At 44.4% G+C, this 13,076-nt stretch overlaps 2 protein-coding genes and 1 long non-coding RNA gene across 4 annotated transcripts in view; 2 read left to right on the plus strand and 1 right to left on the minus strand.

Moving 5' to 3' along the window:
* Window positions 1-9,514, minus strand: part of ARF4 (ADP ribosylation factor 4) — a 26,597-nt gene extending 17,083 nt beyond the window's left edge. The window contains exon 1 of one of the 2 annotated variants that reach the window (XM_001173799.8): window positions 8,500-9,514. In XM_001173799.8, the coding sequence (XP_001173799.1) occupies window positions 8,500-8,566 (67 nt within the window). In that variant the 5' untranslated portion in view covers window positions 8,567-9,514. The remainder of the gene's footprint in view (window positions 1-8,499) is intronic. The other variant, XM_016941368.4, reaches the window with a different exon arrangement.
* PDE12 (phosphodiesterase 12) overlaps window positions 1-12,304 on the plus strand; it is a 44,726-nt gene extending 32,422 nt beyond the window's left edge. Inside the window, exon 3 of the mRNA XM_063805900.1 lies at window positions 12,148-12,304. Coding sequence (XP_063661970.1) covers window positions 12,148-12,248 — 101 coding nt within the window. The 3' untranslated portion in view covers window positions 12,249-12,304. The remainder of the gene's footprint in view (window positions 1-12,147) is intronic.
* Window positions 9,149-11,563, plus strand: LOC134809448 (uncharacterized). The gene is made up of 2 exons (XR_010155252.1): window positions 9,149-9,215; window positions 11,469-11,563. It is a non-coding gene; the product is annotated as an uncharacterized LOC134809448 (long non-coding RNA).
* Window positions 12,305-13,076: the final 772 nt, after the last annotated feature.

Genomic DNA, 13,076 nt, shown 5'->3' on the forward strand with positions numbered 1-13,076 from the left:
TGGGAGGCTGAGGCGGGCGGATCGCTTGAGCCCAGGAGTTTGAAACCAGCCTGGTCAACATAACAAGATCCATCTTTAAAGAAGAAAAAGTAAATTAGCTGGGAAGCTGTGCATGGTGGCTCACACCTGTAATCCCAGCATGTTGGGAGGCTGAGGCAGGTGGATGACCTGAGCTCAGGAGTTTGTGACCAGCCTGGACAACATGGCAAAACCCTGTCACTACAAAAAATACAAAAATTAGCCAGGTGTGAGTGGGGCACAGTGGCTCACACCTGTAATCCCAGCACTTTGGGAAGCCAAGGCGGGTGGATCACCTGAAGTCAGGAGTTAGAGACCAGCCTGACCAACATGGAGAAAGCCCGTCTCTACTAAAAATACAAAATTAGCTGGGTGTAGTGGCACATGCCTGTAATCCCAGCTACTCGGGAGGCTGAGGCAGGAGAATCACTTGAACCTGAGAGGCGGAGGTCGCAGTGAGCCGAGATCGCGCCATTACACTCCAACCTGGGCAACAGGAGCAAAACTCCGTCTCAAAAAAAAAAAAATTAGCCGGGTGTGATGGCACATGCCTGTAGTACCAGCTACTGGGGGAGGCTGAGATGGGAGGATCACTTGACCCCAGGAGGTCAAGGCTGCAGTGAGCTGTGATCACACCACTGTGCTTCAGCCTGGGCAACAGAATTGAGACCCTGTCTCAAAACAAACAAAAATTAGGCAGGGTGGTGCGCATCTATATTCCCAGCTACGTGGGAGGCTGAGGCAGGAGGATCCCTTGAGCCCAGGGGATCAAGGCTGCAGCGAGCCATGATCACACCACTGCAATTCAGCGTGAGCAACAGAGCAAGATCCTGTCTCAAACAAACAAGGCCGGGCCCCGTGGCTCACGCCTGTAATCCCAGCACTTTGGGAGGATGAAGTGGGCGGATCACGAGGTCAGCAGTTCGCGACCAGCCTGGCCAACGTGGTGAAACCCAGTCTCTACTAAAAATACAAAAATTAGCTAGGCGTGGTGGCTGGCGCCTGTAAACCCAGCTACTTGGGAGGCTGAGGCAGGAGAATCGCTTGAACCCGGGAGGTGGAGGTTACAGTGAGCCCATACCGCACCACGGCACTCCAGCCTGGGCAACAGAGCGAGACTCCATCTCAAAAAAACAAACAAAAAACCCAAAAAAACAAACCTTTGCCCATAATTATGGCAGCAAGAAATACTTACATTTTAAATTTAAAAAGTTAGATCCAGCCGGGCACGGTGGCTCATGCCTGAAATCCCAGCACTTTAGGAGGCCGAGGAGGGTGGATCATGAGGCCAGGAGTTTGAAACCAGCCTGGCCAACATGGTGAAACCCCATCTCTACTAAAAATACAAAAATTAGCCAGGCATGGTGGCGGGCGCCTGTAATCCCAGCTACTCGGGAGGCTGAGGCAGGGGAATCGCTTGAACCCAGGAGGCAGAGGCTGCAGTGAGTCGAGATCATGCCACTGCACTCCAGCCTGGGCAACAGACCAAGACTCTGTTTCAAAAATAAAAATAAAAAATAAATAAATAAAACAAAACAAAAAACAAAAAAAGAACATCTATAAAAAACCTACAGCTAGTATCATAATTAGTGATGAAAAATTGAGGCCAGGTGCGGTGGCTCACGCCTGTAATCCTAGCACTTTGGGAGGCTGAGGTGGATGGATCATGAGGTCAGGAGTTTGAGACCAGCCTGGCCAAGATGGTGAAACCCCATCTCTACTAAAAAATACAAAAATTAGCCGGGCGCAGTGGCGGGTGCCTGTAATCCCAGCTACTTGGGAGGCTGAGGCAGGAGAATCGCTTGAACCCGGGAGGCGGAGTCTGTAGTGAGCCGAGATTGCGCCACTGCACTCTAGCCTAGGCAACAAAGCAAGACTCCGTCTCAAAAAAAAAAAAAAAAAGTTAGATCCAATGATCTCAACTTTGAGGGAGAAAAAAATATTGCAGAAAGGAGTAAGACTGGAAAGACAAGAGTATTTTCAGATGGATAAAAAGATTTTTCATGTTTTCCTTTATCTTTCAAATTATCTACAAGTTTGAAATATACCTTCATAATTATAAGTGTGTGTGTGTACATATATATACATTTTTTTTTTGAGACAGGGTCTCGATCTGTCACCCAGCCTGGAGTGCAGTGGTGCAAACATGGCTCACTGTAGCCTCAAACTCCTGGGCTCCAGCAATCCTCCCACCTCAGCCTCCCCAGTAGCTGGGTCTACAGGGGCACGCCACCATGCCCAGCTAATTTTTAAAATTTTTTTGTAGAGATGAGGTCTTGCCATGGTGCCCAGGCTGCATAATAGTTTAAAATAATAATTTAAAATTGAATATTTACTGCATTCTAAGCATAGTAGGTGATTCTACACATTTTTGGACTTTAATTCTCACAATAACCTTTCATTTTTCAGATGAGACATTTAACGTCCAGAAATGTCCCCCACAGTCACAGAAACAGAAGAACAGATATTTAAAAACCTAAGTCTTGCAGAAAAATTAGAACCCTCATATATTGCTAGTGGGGATGTAAACGAGGATGTAAAATGGAAATGTCTGTCAGGTCCTCAAAATGTTCAAGACGGTCACCATGACACAATTCCGCTCCTAAGTATTTATCAGAGAATTTAAAACACATGCCCACACAAAAACTTGTTCATGAATGTTGAAGAGCTAGAAAGTGGAAACAACCTAATTTTTATCATCTGATGAATGGATAAATAAAATGGTTTATCCATACAATGTAATTACTATTTGGCCATCAAAAGAAATGAGGTGCTTATGTGAATTTAATGAAAAGGAAAAAAAAAAGAAAAGAATGAAGTACTAATATACGCTATAATATGAATGAACTTTTTTCTTCTCTTTTTTTTTTTTTTTTTTTTGAGACAGAGTCTCACTGTCACCTAGGCTGGAGTGCAATGGCACGATCTCAGCTCACTGCAACCTCCACCTCCCGGGTTCAAGGGATTCTTGTGCCTCGGCCTCCTGAGTTGCTGGGACTACAGGTATCTGCCACCACACCCGGCTAATTTTTGTATTTTGAGTATAGATGGGGTTTCACTATGTTGTCCAGGCTGGTCTCGAACTCCTGACCTCGTGATCTGCCCGCCTCAGCCTCCCAAAGTGCTGGGATTACAGGCGTGAGCCACCGCGCCCGGCCATTATGAATGAACTTTGACAACATCATGCCAAGTGAAAAAAGCCAGACAAAGAGGCCATAAATCATGATTCCATTAAATGAAGTGTCCGGAATAGATTAACCCATAGAAACAGAAAACAGATTACGGGCTGGGAAGAAAGGGGAATGGGAATTATTACTAATGGGTATCAGGTTTCTTTGAGGGATGATGAAAAATTCTGGAATTAGACAATGGTGATGGTTACACAACTTTGAATACATATACTAAAACCCACGGAACTGTACACTTCAACAGGGTAAATTTTATGGTCTATGTATTATATCTTGATTTTTTTATTAAAAAATTTTCTAAACAGCCAAAACCAAAAAACCTAGTTCTGATGCCAGAGACCTCAAATACTATTTACATACTGCCATCCTGCCTTTAGGTTTTTCTGGTGGACATACTGTATCTTAATATTTTGGCCGGGCACGGTGACTCATGCCTGTAATCGCAGCACTTTGGGAGAATGAGGCAGGTGGATCACCTGAGGTCAGGAGTTTGAGACCAGCTTGACCAATATGGTGAAACCCTCTCTACTAAAAATATGAAAATTAGCCGGGCATGGTGGGAGGGGGCCTGTAATCCCAGCTACTGGAGAGACTGAGGCAGAAGGATTGCTTGAACCCAGGAGGCGGAGGTTGCAGTGACCCGAGATTGCACCACTGTACTCGAGCCTGGGTGACACAGTGAGACTCCATCTCAAATATTTTTTATCAAATTCATCAGATGCTTGACCAACCACACTGAAACTCAGGCCACCGGGTATACGGAAAAATGTGAACTTAGGTTCTGCTTCTACACACGGATGAGAAACATCTACATTTTTATCAGTTAATTAGCAACAAATTATCAAAGTTTCTGACAGCCTATTGCACTACTATAATAATGCAAAAGGGTGCATCTAAGGATGGCTGTACCTATCAGCCAGTGGCATGAAACAGGATTTTTGCCTTTTCTGTTTCCTATATTCACAAAATCAGAAGAGCCTGTTTTTTTAAAGGCTGGCAGTTATATGTTCAACCAATAACCTGAGAAAATGCTTGTAATAAGCTAAATCAAAAAGAGAGGACACAAAACTAAACATCACAACTACAATTTTAGAGGAACAAAAACTTCCTCTTAAAAGGCTGAGCGTGTACCAGGTGTTGGTGGCTTACACCTGTCATCCCAGCACTTTGGGAGGTCGAGGCAGGAGGACCTCTTGAGCCCAGGAGTTTGAGATCAGCTGGGCAACAGAGCAAGACCCCCATTCTCTACAAAATAATTTAAAAATTAGCCAGGCATAGTGGTGCCTGTAGTCCTAGCTACTCCAGAGCCTAAGGCAGGAGGGATTGCTTGAATCCAGGAGTTCAAGGCTACAGTGAGCTATGATCATGCCACCTGTATGTGCCCCAGAGTATGGGTGACAGAGCAAAACCCTGTCTCAAAAAATAAAAATAAAAATAAGGCTGAGAGTAAATATGACAGAATAGTGGAATTACAGATAGGTAATTATCACTTTATTCTTTTACCTGTTTTCTAAATGTAACAGAAGGAACATATACTACTTTTAGAATCAAGAGGAAAAACATAAAAAAATTACATAAATAGATGGATTTACAAAATATGCTAAGAAACAAATATAAAACACCACTCTTTAGCCTGGTAATATTTTTTAAAGTGACAAATATAGGATCCTTTCTCCTGAACATCTCTAGACCCCCAAAACCACAGTCACATTCAAGACAATACAGAACTACACTGGCATACTACACTACACTGATATCAGCAAACTTTTTAAAAGTAACACTTTTTCAGCTTTTCAACAGGCAAGAACTGGAAAGTTCAAAGTAAAGACATCAGAATTAGTAATTCCTCTGCAGAACACATTAGTATTTTTGGATATATACATAATTTAAGGATTCATTTAACAACATTACATCTTATCATGGATCAAGATACAGAAACCAGACTTAAAATAGGACAATGCAGCCAGGCTCGGTGGCTCGCCCTGTAACCCTAGCACTTTTCGAGGCCGAGGTGGGGGGGATCGCTTCAGCCCAAGAACAGGCAAGATAGTGAGACCTTCTTGCTACAAAAAATGTCAAAAATTAGCCAGGCAGGTCTAATGGCATGTCCTTGTTGTCTCAGCTACTCAAAAGGAAAAAAAAATAATTATTTTAAAAATATATACAAAATACAGAAGCTGGCTGGGTGTGATGGCTCATGCTTGTAATCCTAGCACTTTGGGAGGCCAAGGCAGGTGGATCACCTGAGGTCAGGAGTTCGAGACTAGACTGGCCAACATGGTGAAACCCCGTCTCTACTAAAAATACAAACATTAGCTGGGCTTGGTGGCGGGCGCTTGTAATCCCAGCTACTCAGGAGGCAGAGGTTGCAGTGAGCCTAGATCATGCCATTGCACTCTAGCCTGGGAGACAAGAGTGAAACTCCATCTCAAAAAAAATAAACAAAATAAAATACAGAAGCTATTGCTTTATTTTTATTTTTTTCAAATAGATACGGGGTCTTGCTATGTTGACCAGGCTGGCCTCAATGTGATCCTCCCAACCTGGCCTCCCAAAGTGCTGGGATAATAGGCGTGAGCCACCACATCTGGCCAGAAGCTATTGCTTCCTAACTCGAGCAGTATGGGCAATATCATCACTTGCATAACTTCCCCTTATAACTAGTACATAATTTCTGTCAATCAATAGTTCAGATGATGTTAAATTTGATACACTGTGTTGGTTTTTTAATTACAGTTAACTACAAGCTAACTTCCAATATCTTTTAAAGTTACTTGAACTTTTGAAGAACAGCAGGTGTACGAATTAAATTTAAAACTTCTCCATAGTAGTTTGGCAAACCTGACACATCAGCTAACTGCTATCTCCTTTATACTTTAAAATGGTAAAGTCTGAATAAAACACTGACTCAGGAGGGCATGAATCTTATCTAAGCTTTATAAAGAAAAACGAAGCACACTAATGTAAAACATTAATAATTCCAACAGTTGAATGGGGCAGACACTTTAAAAGTGATCTATTATTTTTGCTGTCAGTCACTCATAAAGCCAGACAGAAAAATGTAAGAATTATCAAACTTCCAAACCACCTTTTTCCCTGTTCATGCACATATCTCCCTCGTACGTTGATACTTCCTTTGATGAGTTACCATAAATGTCGATCTTGTGACTGAAGTGTTTTTTAGTCAAGGAAAACTGATTATCCCAAAATTAAAGTGCAAAACGATAGCATGCCTGAGTAATAAAACATTCAAAAGAAGTAACTCCTAAATCCTCCGCACAAATGCAGAAACTTAAATATTTTTTCTCTCCCATTTTCTTCGAATCATATTTTGGGGTGGAGGGAAATGCCTCCCAATATAGTAAATATATGAAAATGCTGGTAGCATACTTCTATCTTCCTTGCCCCTCTGATACTTTCATCAATCACAAAAGACTAAGGAATTGAAAAATAGCAATTCATTTACAATAAATCTTAAGTAAAAAGACCAATATACTATGTGTTCTGGAACATAACCATATATTGTTAAATCTCTTTAAGGAACAGACTGGAAATTCATTTATCACAGTCCGAAGTCCTCCCATTAACTTCCGATCCTTTTTCAGACTGCCAACTTTCAGCCACTAAAAACTTAAATATGCTTGCCCTCCTAAAATAATTCTGTCCTCTTGACAAAGGAAATCTAAGAAACTTTGAAAGAAAAAATACTTTATGAATGAATCATAAACAATTGATTCACAAAGTGTAAGTACGCTAAGAGGAAAATAAACATGAGCCAATGTATATACTGTTACTCTTTATATACCTTGAAATATTACAGACGCTTGTGTTTGCAAGTTTTGATGGTAGTACAGCTCTAAAATAAAACCTCCGGCCGGGCGCGGTGGCTCACGCCTGTAATCCCAGCACTTTGGGAGGCCTGGGTGGGTGGATCACCTGAGGTCAGGAGTTCGAGACCAGACTGGCCAACGTGGTGAAACCCCCGTCTCTACTAATAATACAAAAAATTAGCCAGGCGTGGTGTTGCATGCCTGTAATCCCAGCTACTCGGGAGGCTGAGGCAGGAGAATCTCTTGAACCCGGGAGGTGGAAGCTGCAGTGAGCAGAGATTGCGCCACTGCACTCCAGCCTGGGTGACAAGAGCAAAACTCCGTCTCCAAAAAAAAAAAAAAAAAAAAGGAAGAGAAAAATAAAACCTCCTCCGGTAGAAAACAACCTAATGAACCAACAAGTTTCAACGTTCAAAGTTAGAGGGGCTTCTTTCAGCGTTATTCTAGTCCATGGAGCTCAGCTGTGATGTAGACTGCTTACAGTAACCGGGAGCGGTTGCTTACTTCAGCCAACTGACAGCCCTTCTCCCTCAGCTGAGCAAAAACACGCCCCCTAAAAAGTAGTTTTTAAAAAGTCAATTTTCTAAAAAGAAATTTTTAAAAAATTGTAGTTACTATTTAACAAGACTACCATAAAATTCAGCGTCATGATGTTCAGTTCAGTTACTTGAAAATTTATCAGGTATTTTTTAAAAATTCGTTTCTAAAATTTTTTTGCATTAGACCTTAGACCGCCTAAAAATAAGCTTGAAAACCTAGGAGAATAAACCAAACACATTTAAAGTTTTTGAAAATAGTCAAAAGAAATAGAAGATAAGCTCAGTTTTCGGAGAATGAGATTAACAAGGAGCGAAAAACTTGAAACGGAATCCAGCGCAAGGCCAAGTTTAGCAAAGTGAGCGCTGAAGGACTCCAGACTCTTCGGAAACCTTGGGTGCTCCCTGGCCACCGCAACTTCCTGCCCCGGGCGGCTCCAGGCTCCGGGTGGCCGCTGGCTTACATACCAATGGAGTGTGCAGGGACTGTACACGAAACGCAGAGTGGGAGGGAAAAGGCTGGAGTTGCTCTGCCTCCCTCCTGACCGCTGTCCACACCCGGGCAAGAAGGTATGCAGATCGCACCCCCAGAAAGGGCCTCGCCAAGTGTTTGCTTCCCAGAGTTGGCTTTCCCCACATCTCTGCCCAATGTTGTCCAGCTTTCAATAAGATCAAGGAGAAAAAGCCGAGTCCAGAAAGAAATCTTGCCCGAAGCCCTGTCCCTGTCTCGTCTGGCGACAGATCGGGGGGCGGGGGGGATCGCTCACCCTCCGCTCCATTGTTCCCCCTTAAGAATTCCTCCGGACCCCCGACCCGGCGCCCCTCCCCCACCACAGCGGGCGGAGGAAAAAACAGGCCCAGAGGCCACCCCAATTGTGGAGACCCTGCCTTTCCCAGGTCCCGCCTGACTCGCAGCCCCTCACTCACCCATCAAAATGCGCATCTGCTTCTTGCCAAATAGTCGGGAGAAGAGGGAGGAGATAGTGAGGCCCATGGCGGTAGTGGCACTTGTGATGGGCAGAAGCAGAAGAGGTTTGGGGCGACCCCGTGCTTTCTCCTTTCAAGCTCCCAGGCAAACTAAACGAGAGGGAAGAGAAAGAGCGGAGGAAGAAAGAGGGAGGCAGAAACGTCTCGGTGGCCCCTGTGCCGATGAAGATCCGGCACAGGAATAAGCCGGTAGAGGACCTGCTAGGCGACTGGCGCGGCAGCTCCGGCTCTAGCCTTTAGGCTCTCGCTGTGCCACGTCACGCGGCGGCCGCGGCGACTCCAGCAGCGGCCCGGCCCCTCCAACGCGGACAGAATCGCGTCACCGCCACCCCATCCCCCTGCGCTTCCGGTGCGCCCGAGCCACTGCGCTTGCGCAAGCAGGGGATTGGCCAGTTTCGCTGACGTGCATCTCTCGACGACGCCACCGCCCGGACGTGGCCCCAGGAGCCGGGAGAGGCCGGCTGAGGCACATGCGTACTGGGAGACGGACAAAGTCCCACAATACCTCGCTTCGTCACTGCCAAATCAGACTCAGGGTGAGACGCTTCCGCCCGGATGAAGGCATTGTCGGGGTGATAGTGCTTGCTTCCGGAAAGGCGAGCTGAGCATTATGGGTTAGGTGAGGAACCTCGCCCTCTTCTATTACGGTACGCGCGGTGGGTATTCCCTGATGCCATGAACTTACACGTTTCACACACGGGACCAGACGCTTGCTTTAGTTAACGCATGAAGACCGGTCCGGCCTTTTGCGGAGAGAAGTGGTTAAAAGCTGACTTGTGGGCCGAGAAACTGTGGCACCCTAATGAGCTAGGGCTAGACGCTTCGACCACCACGCCAAGTGATTCTGAAGATCTCTAATTCTGTCAAGGCGAGAGCGCTCCAACACGTGTTCATCGGCTGTTGCTTTTTAAAGAGAAGGCAACGAGGAAGTCTTGCTTTTCTTGTACTTTTTTTCCTAGAAGCAGCATGAAAGATTTACTCCTTATGTTGAGGAAGCGGAAAGCCTCTTCACTTTAAAAGTGTTTATGATCAGGCCTGGCGCAGTGGCTCACCACGCCCGGCCTGCTACACCTTTTAAAATTCACAACAATGATAAATGTATTAGACTCATTGCCAGGATAAAGATTTAATCTATTTTTCTAGTAGTGCCGTCCTATGTGGTTCTGTAGTTGCTTATTCCAACTGGTATATTTCCATAGGATGGGGTTGAATAAGAAAAACTTGCAAACTTTCAGAAACAGTAAGTTATTTTTATATTTTTGAAGGCTTGCTGAGTAACACTTCTCTTGGTAGCACTACCTTATCTACCCTTCAGAGACTGTTTCTTAGGAGTGGCCCTGGGCAATTAAAAGCAAAAACTTCTGGCCGGGCATAGTGGCTCATGCCTGTAATCCCAGCACTTTGGGAGGCCGAGGCGGGCAGATTACGAAGTCAGGATATCGAGACCATCCTGGCTAACACGGTGAAACCCAGTCTCTACTAAAAATAGAATAAATTAACCGGGCGTGGTGGCGGGTGCCTATACTCCCAGCTACTCCGGAGGCTGAGGCAGAAGAATGGCGTGAACCCGGGAGGCGGAGGTTGCAGTGAGCGGAGATCGCGCCACTGCACTCCAGCCTGGGCGACAGAGCGAGACTCTGTCTTAAAAAAACAAACAACAACAACAAAAAAACCCCAAAAACTTCTTTACTCAGAAGTACCCTCCTTTGCATTGGAGATACATGTAAAGAGTTGCTTAGCAGTTGAATAACTCAAAATTGCATTTTGGAAGCTTGCTAAGTGACAGACCTTCTTGTATCCTTTTGTGAACCCCCAAAATATGAGACAGGCCTCAGTTAATTTAGAAAGTTAATTTTGCCAAAGTTGAGGACACGCGTCCATGACATAGCCTCAGGAGGTCTTGTAGACATGTGCCCAAGGTGATCAGAGCACGGTTTGGTTTTATACATTCTAGGGAGAAATGAGACATCAATCAATATATGTAAGATGAACATTGGTTCATTCTGGAAAGACTGGACAACTCAAAGCAAAGGCAGGAAGACTAAGTGGGGAGGGAGCTTCCAGGGCATAGATAGATAAGAGACAAATGGTTGCATTCCTTTGAGTTTCTGATTAGCCTCTCCAAAGGAGGCAGTCAGATATGCGTTTATCTCAGTGAGCAGAGGGGTGACTTTTTAAAGAATGGGAGGCAGGTTGGCCCTAAGCAGTTCCCAGCTTGACTTTTCTCTTTAGCTTAGTGAGGTGGAGGCCCCAAGATTTATTTTCCTTTCACACTTTAGGCCTTATGTCTGTTTTTAGTTTTATATAGTAGAATTCCTTAAAACAATCTTCAACTAATTCTTAGGGTCTTCTTAAATTCAAAAGACAAACCGTATGAGCCCTCCTCCCTGTAACTTATTCCAAATCTTAATCCATGTTTTCTGTTTAGTTATGCAAAATAAATCGAAGGAATTCTGTTCTCCATCTCTAGCCTCCAAAACCTGAACCAAAACAAAAGTTGTCAAAACAGATTTTTCAGTAAGAATACACTACACATCAAGTGGCTAATGTAAATTACAAAACAGGATGTTAATGGCAGACTATAATATCTCTATTGTACAGATAAAAATAATCAGGGTCAGAGAGATTAAATATTCTGCCCAAGGTCACACAGCTAAAAGCAGTGGAACAGCTATAAGAACCCATTTCTTCTGGTATTAACTGGTATTAACACTTTTTTTTTTTTTAATAAATAAGTGGATTCTGGCTATGTTGCCCAGGCCTGTCTGGAACTCCTGGGCCCAAGCAATCCTTCCACCTCAGCCTCCAAAGTGTTGGGATTACAGGTGTGAGCCAGTGCACCCAGCCATTAACACTCTTAACCACTACACTATACTACCTTCTTACATTTATTTATTTATTTGAGACAGGGTCTCACTTTGTCACCCAAGCTGAAGTACAGTGGCATCATCTCGGCTTACTCAACCTCCTGGGATCAAGTGATCCTCCCACCTCAGCCCCCAAAGTAGCTGGGACTACAGGTACGCCACCACATTGGCTAAGTAGTGTTATTTTTTGTAGAGACAGGGTTTTGCCATGTTGCCAAGGCTGGTCTCAAACTCCTGAGCTCAACCAATCTGTCTGCCTTGGCCTCCCAAAGTACTGGGATTATAGGCCTGAGTCACTGTTCCCGGCCAAATTCTTTTCTTTTCTCTTTTCTTTTTCTTTCTTTCTTTTCTTTCTTTCTCTTTCTTTTCTTTCCTTCATCCTTCCCTCCCCTTCCTTTCCCTTCCCTTTTCCCCTCCCTTCCCCCTTCTGTTCCCTTTTCCCTTCCCTTTTCCCTCCTCTCCCTTCCCCTCCCCTCTCTTTTTCCTCCTGCCTCAGCCTCCCAAGTAGCTGGGACCACAGACATATTCCACCATGCCCAGCTATTTTATGTATTTTTGGTAGAGTTGGCGTTTTGTAGAGACCAGCATGTTGCCCAAGCTGGTATCCAGCTGCTGAGCTCAGGCGATCTACTCGCCTTGACCTCCCAAAGTGTTGGTAGTAGAGGTGTGAGCCACCGTGCCCAGACCCCAAATTTATTTTTATTTTATTTTATTTTTCTAGGTCAGGCATGGTGGCTCACACCTGTAATCCCAGCATGTTGGGAGGCCAAGATGGGAGACTCACTTGAGCCCAGAAGTTCCAGACCAGCCTCGGCAATATAGTGAGATGCCATTTCTATTTTTAAAAATATTTTAAAAATAAAATCTTTTTCTATTCACCTTTCTTTTGTCAATACAAACCCAGAAGAGAATCTTATTTTTAAAAATGAGGAAATTGAGCCCCACAAGAAAAATTGCTATAGTTTATTGATCACTTGCTAAGCCATGTACTTCATTTAATCATCGCTTTTGAACACAGTGTTGTATAAAGTTGCCCAGACTCAAAAGCATGTACTCATAACATACTACACTAGGTATTATGTTTTCCTCATCTCTGATTATTTTCTTTTTTTTTTTTTTTTTTTTTTTTTCTCTGTCGCCTAGGCTGGAGTGCAGTGGGGCGATCTTGGCTCACTGCAGCCTCTGCCTTCTGGGTTCCAGCGATTCTCCTGTATCAGCCTCCGGGGTAGCTGGAATTACAGGCACATGCCACTGCACCCGGCTAATTTTTGTATTTTTAGCAGAGAGGGGGTTTCACCATGTTGGCCAGGCTGGTCTCGAACTCCTGACCTAGGTAGTCCACCCACCTCGGCCTCCCAAAGTGCTGGGATTACAGGTGTGAGCCACCGCGCCCAGCCTCTGACTATTTTTCTTAGTGAGATCTTTTTAGTCACAAATATGTACACAGAATTTACATTCCAGTCCCTTGGGTTTAATAATGTACAGACAGCAGACCCCCTGTATCTTCAGGTTTCAAATCCACAGATTCAGCCAATAGCAGATGTGGAACCTGCAGATGCAGAATGGCAACTGTAAGGGCCTTGAGCATCTGCAGATTTTGGTATCACGGGGATCCTGGAACCAATCTCCCCAAATACCCAGGTACAACTA

Source organism: Pan troglodytes, chromosome 2 (genome assembly GCF_028858775.2).
Source record: "Pan troglodytes isolate AG18354 chromosome 2, NHGRI_mPanTro3-v2.0_pri, whole genome shotgun sequence".
In the NCBI taxonomy this organism is placed as follows: Eukaryota; Metazoa; Chordata; class Mammalia; order Primates; family Hominidae; genus Pan; species Pan troglodytes.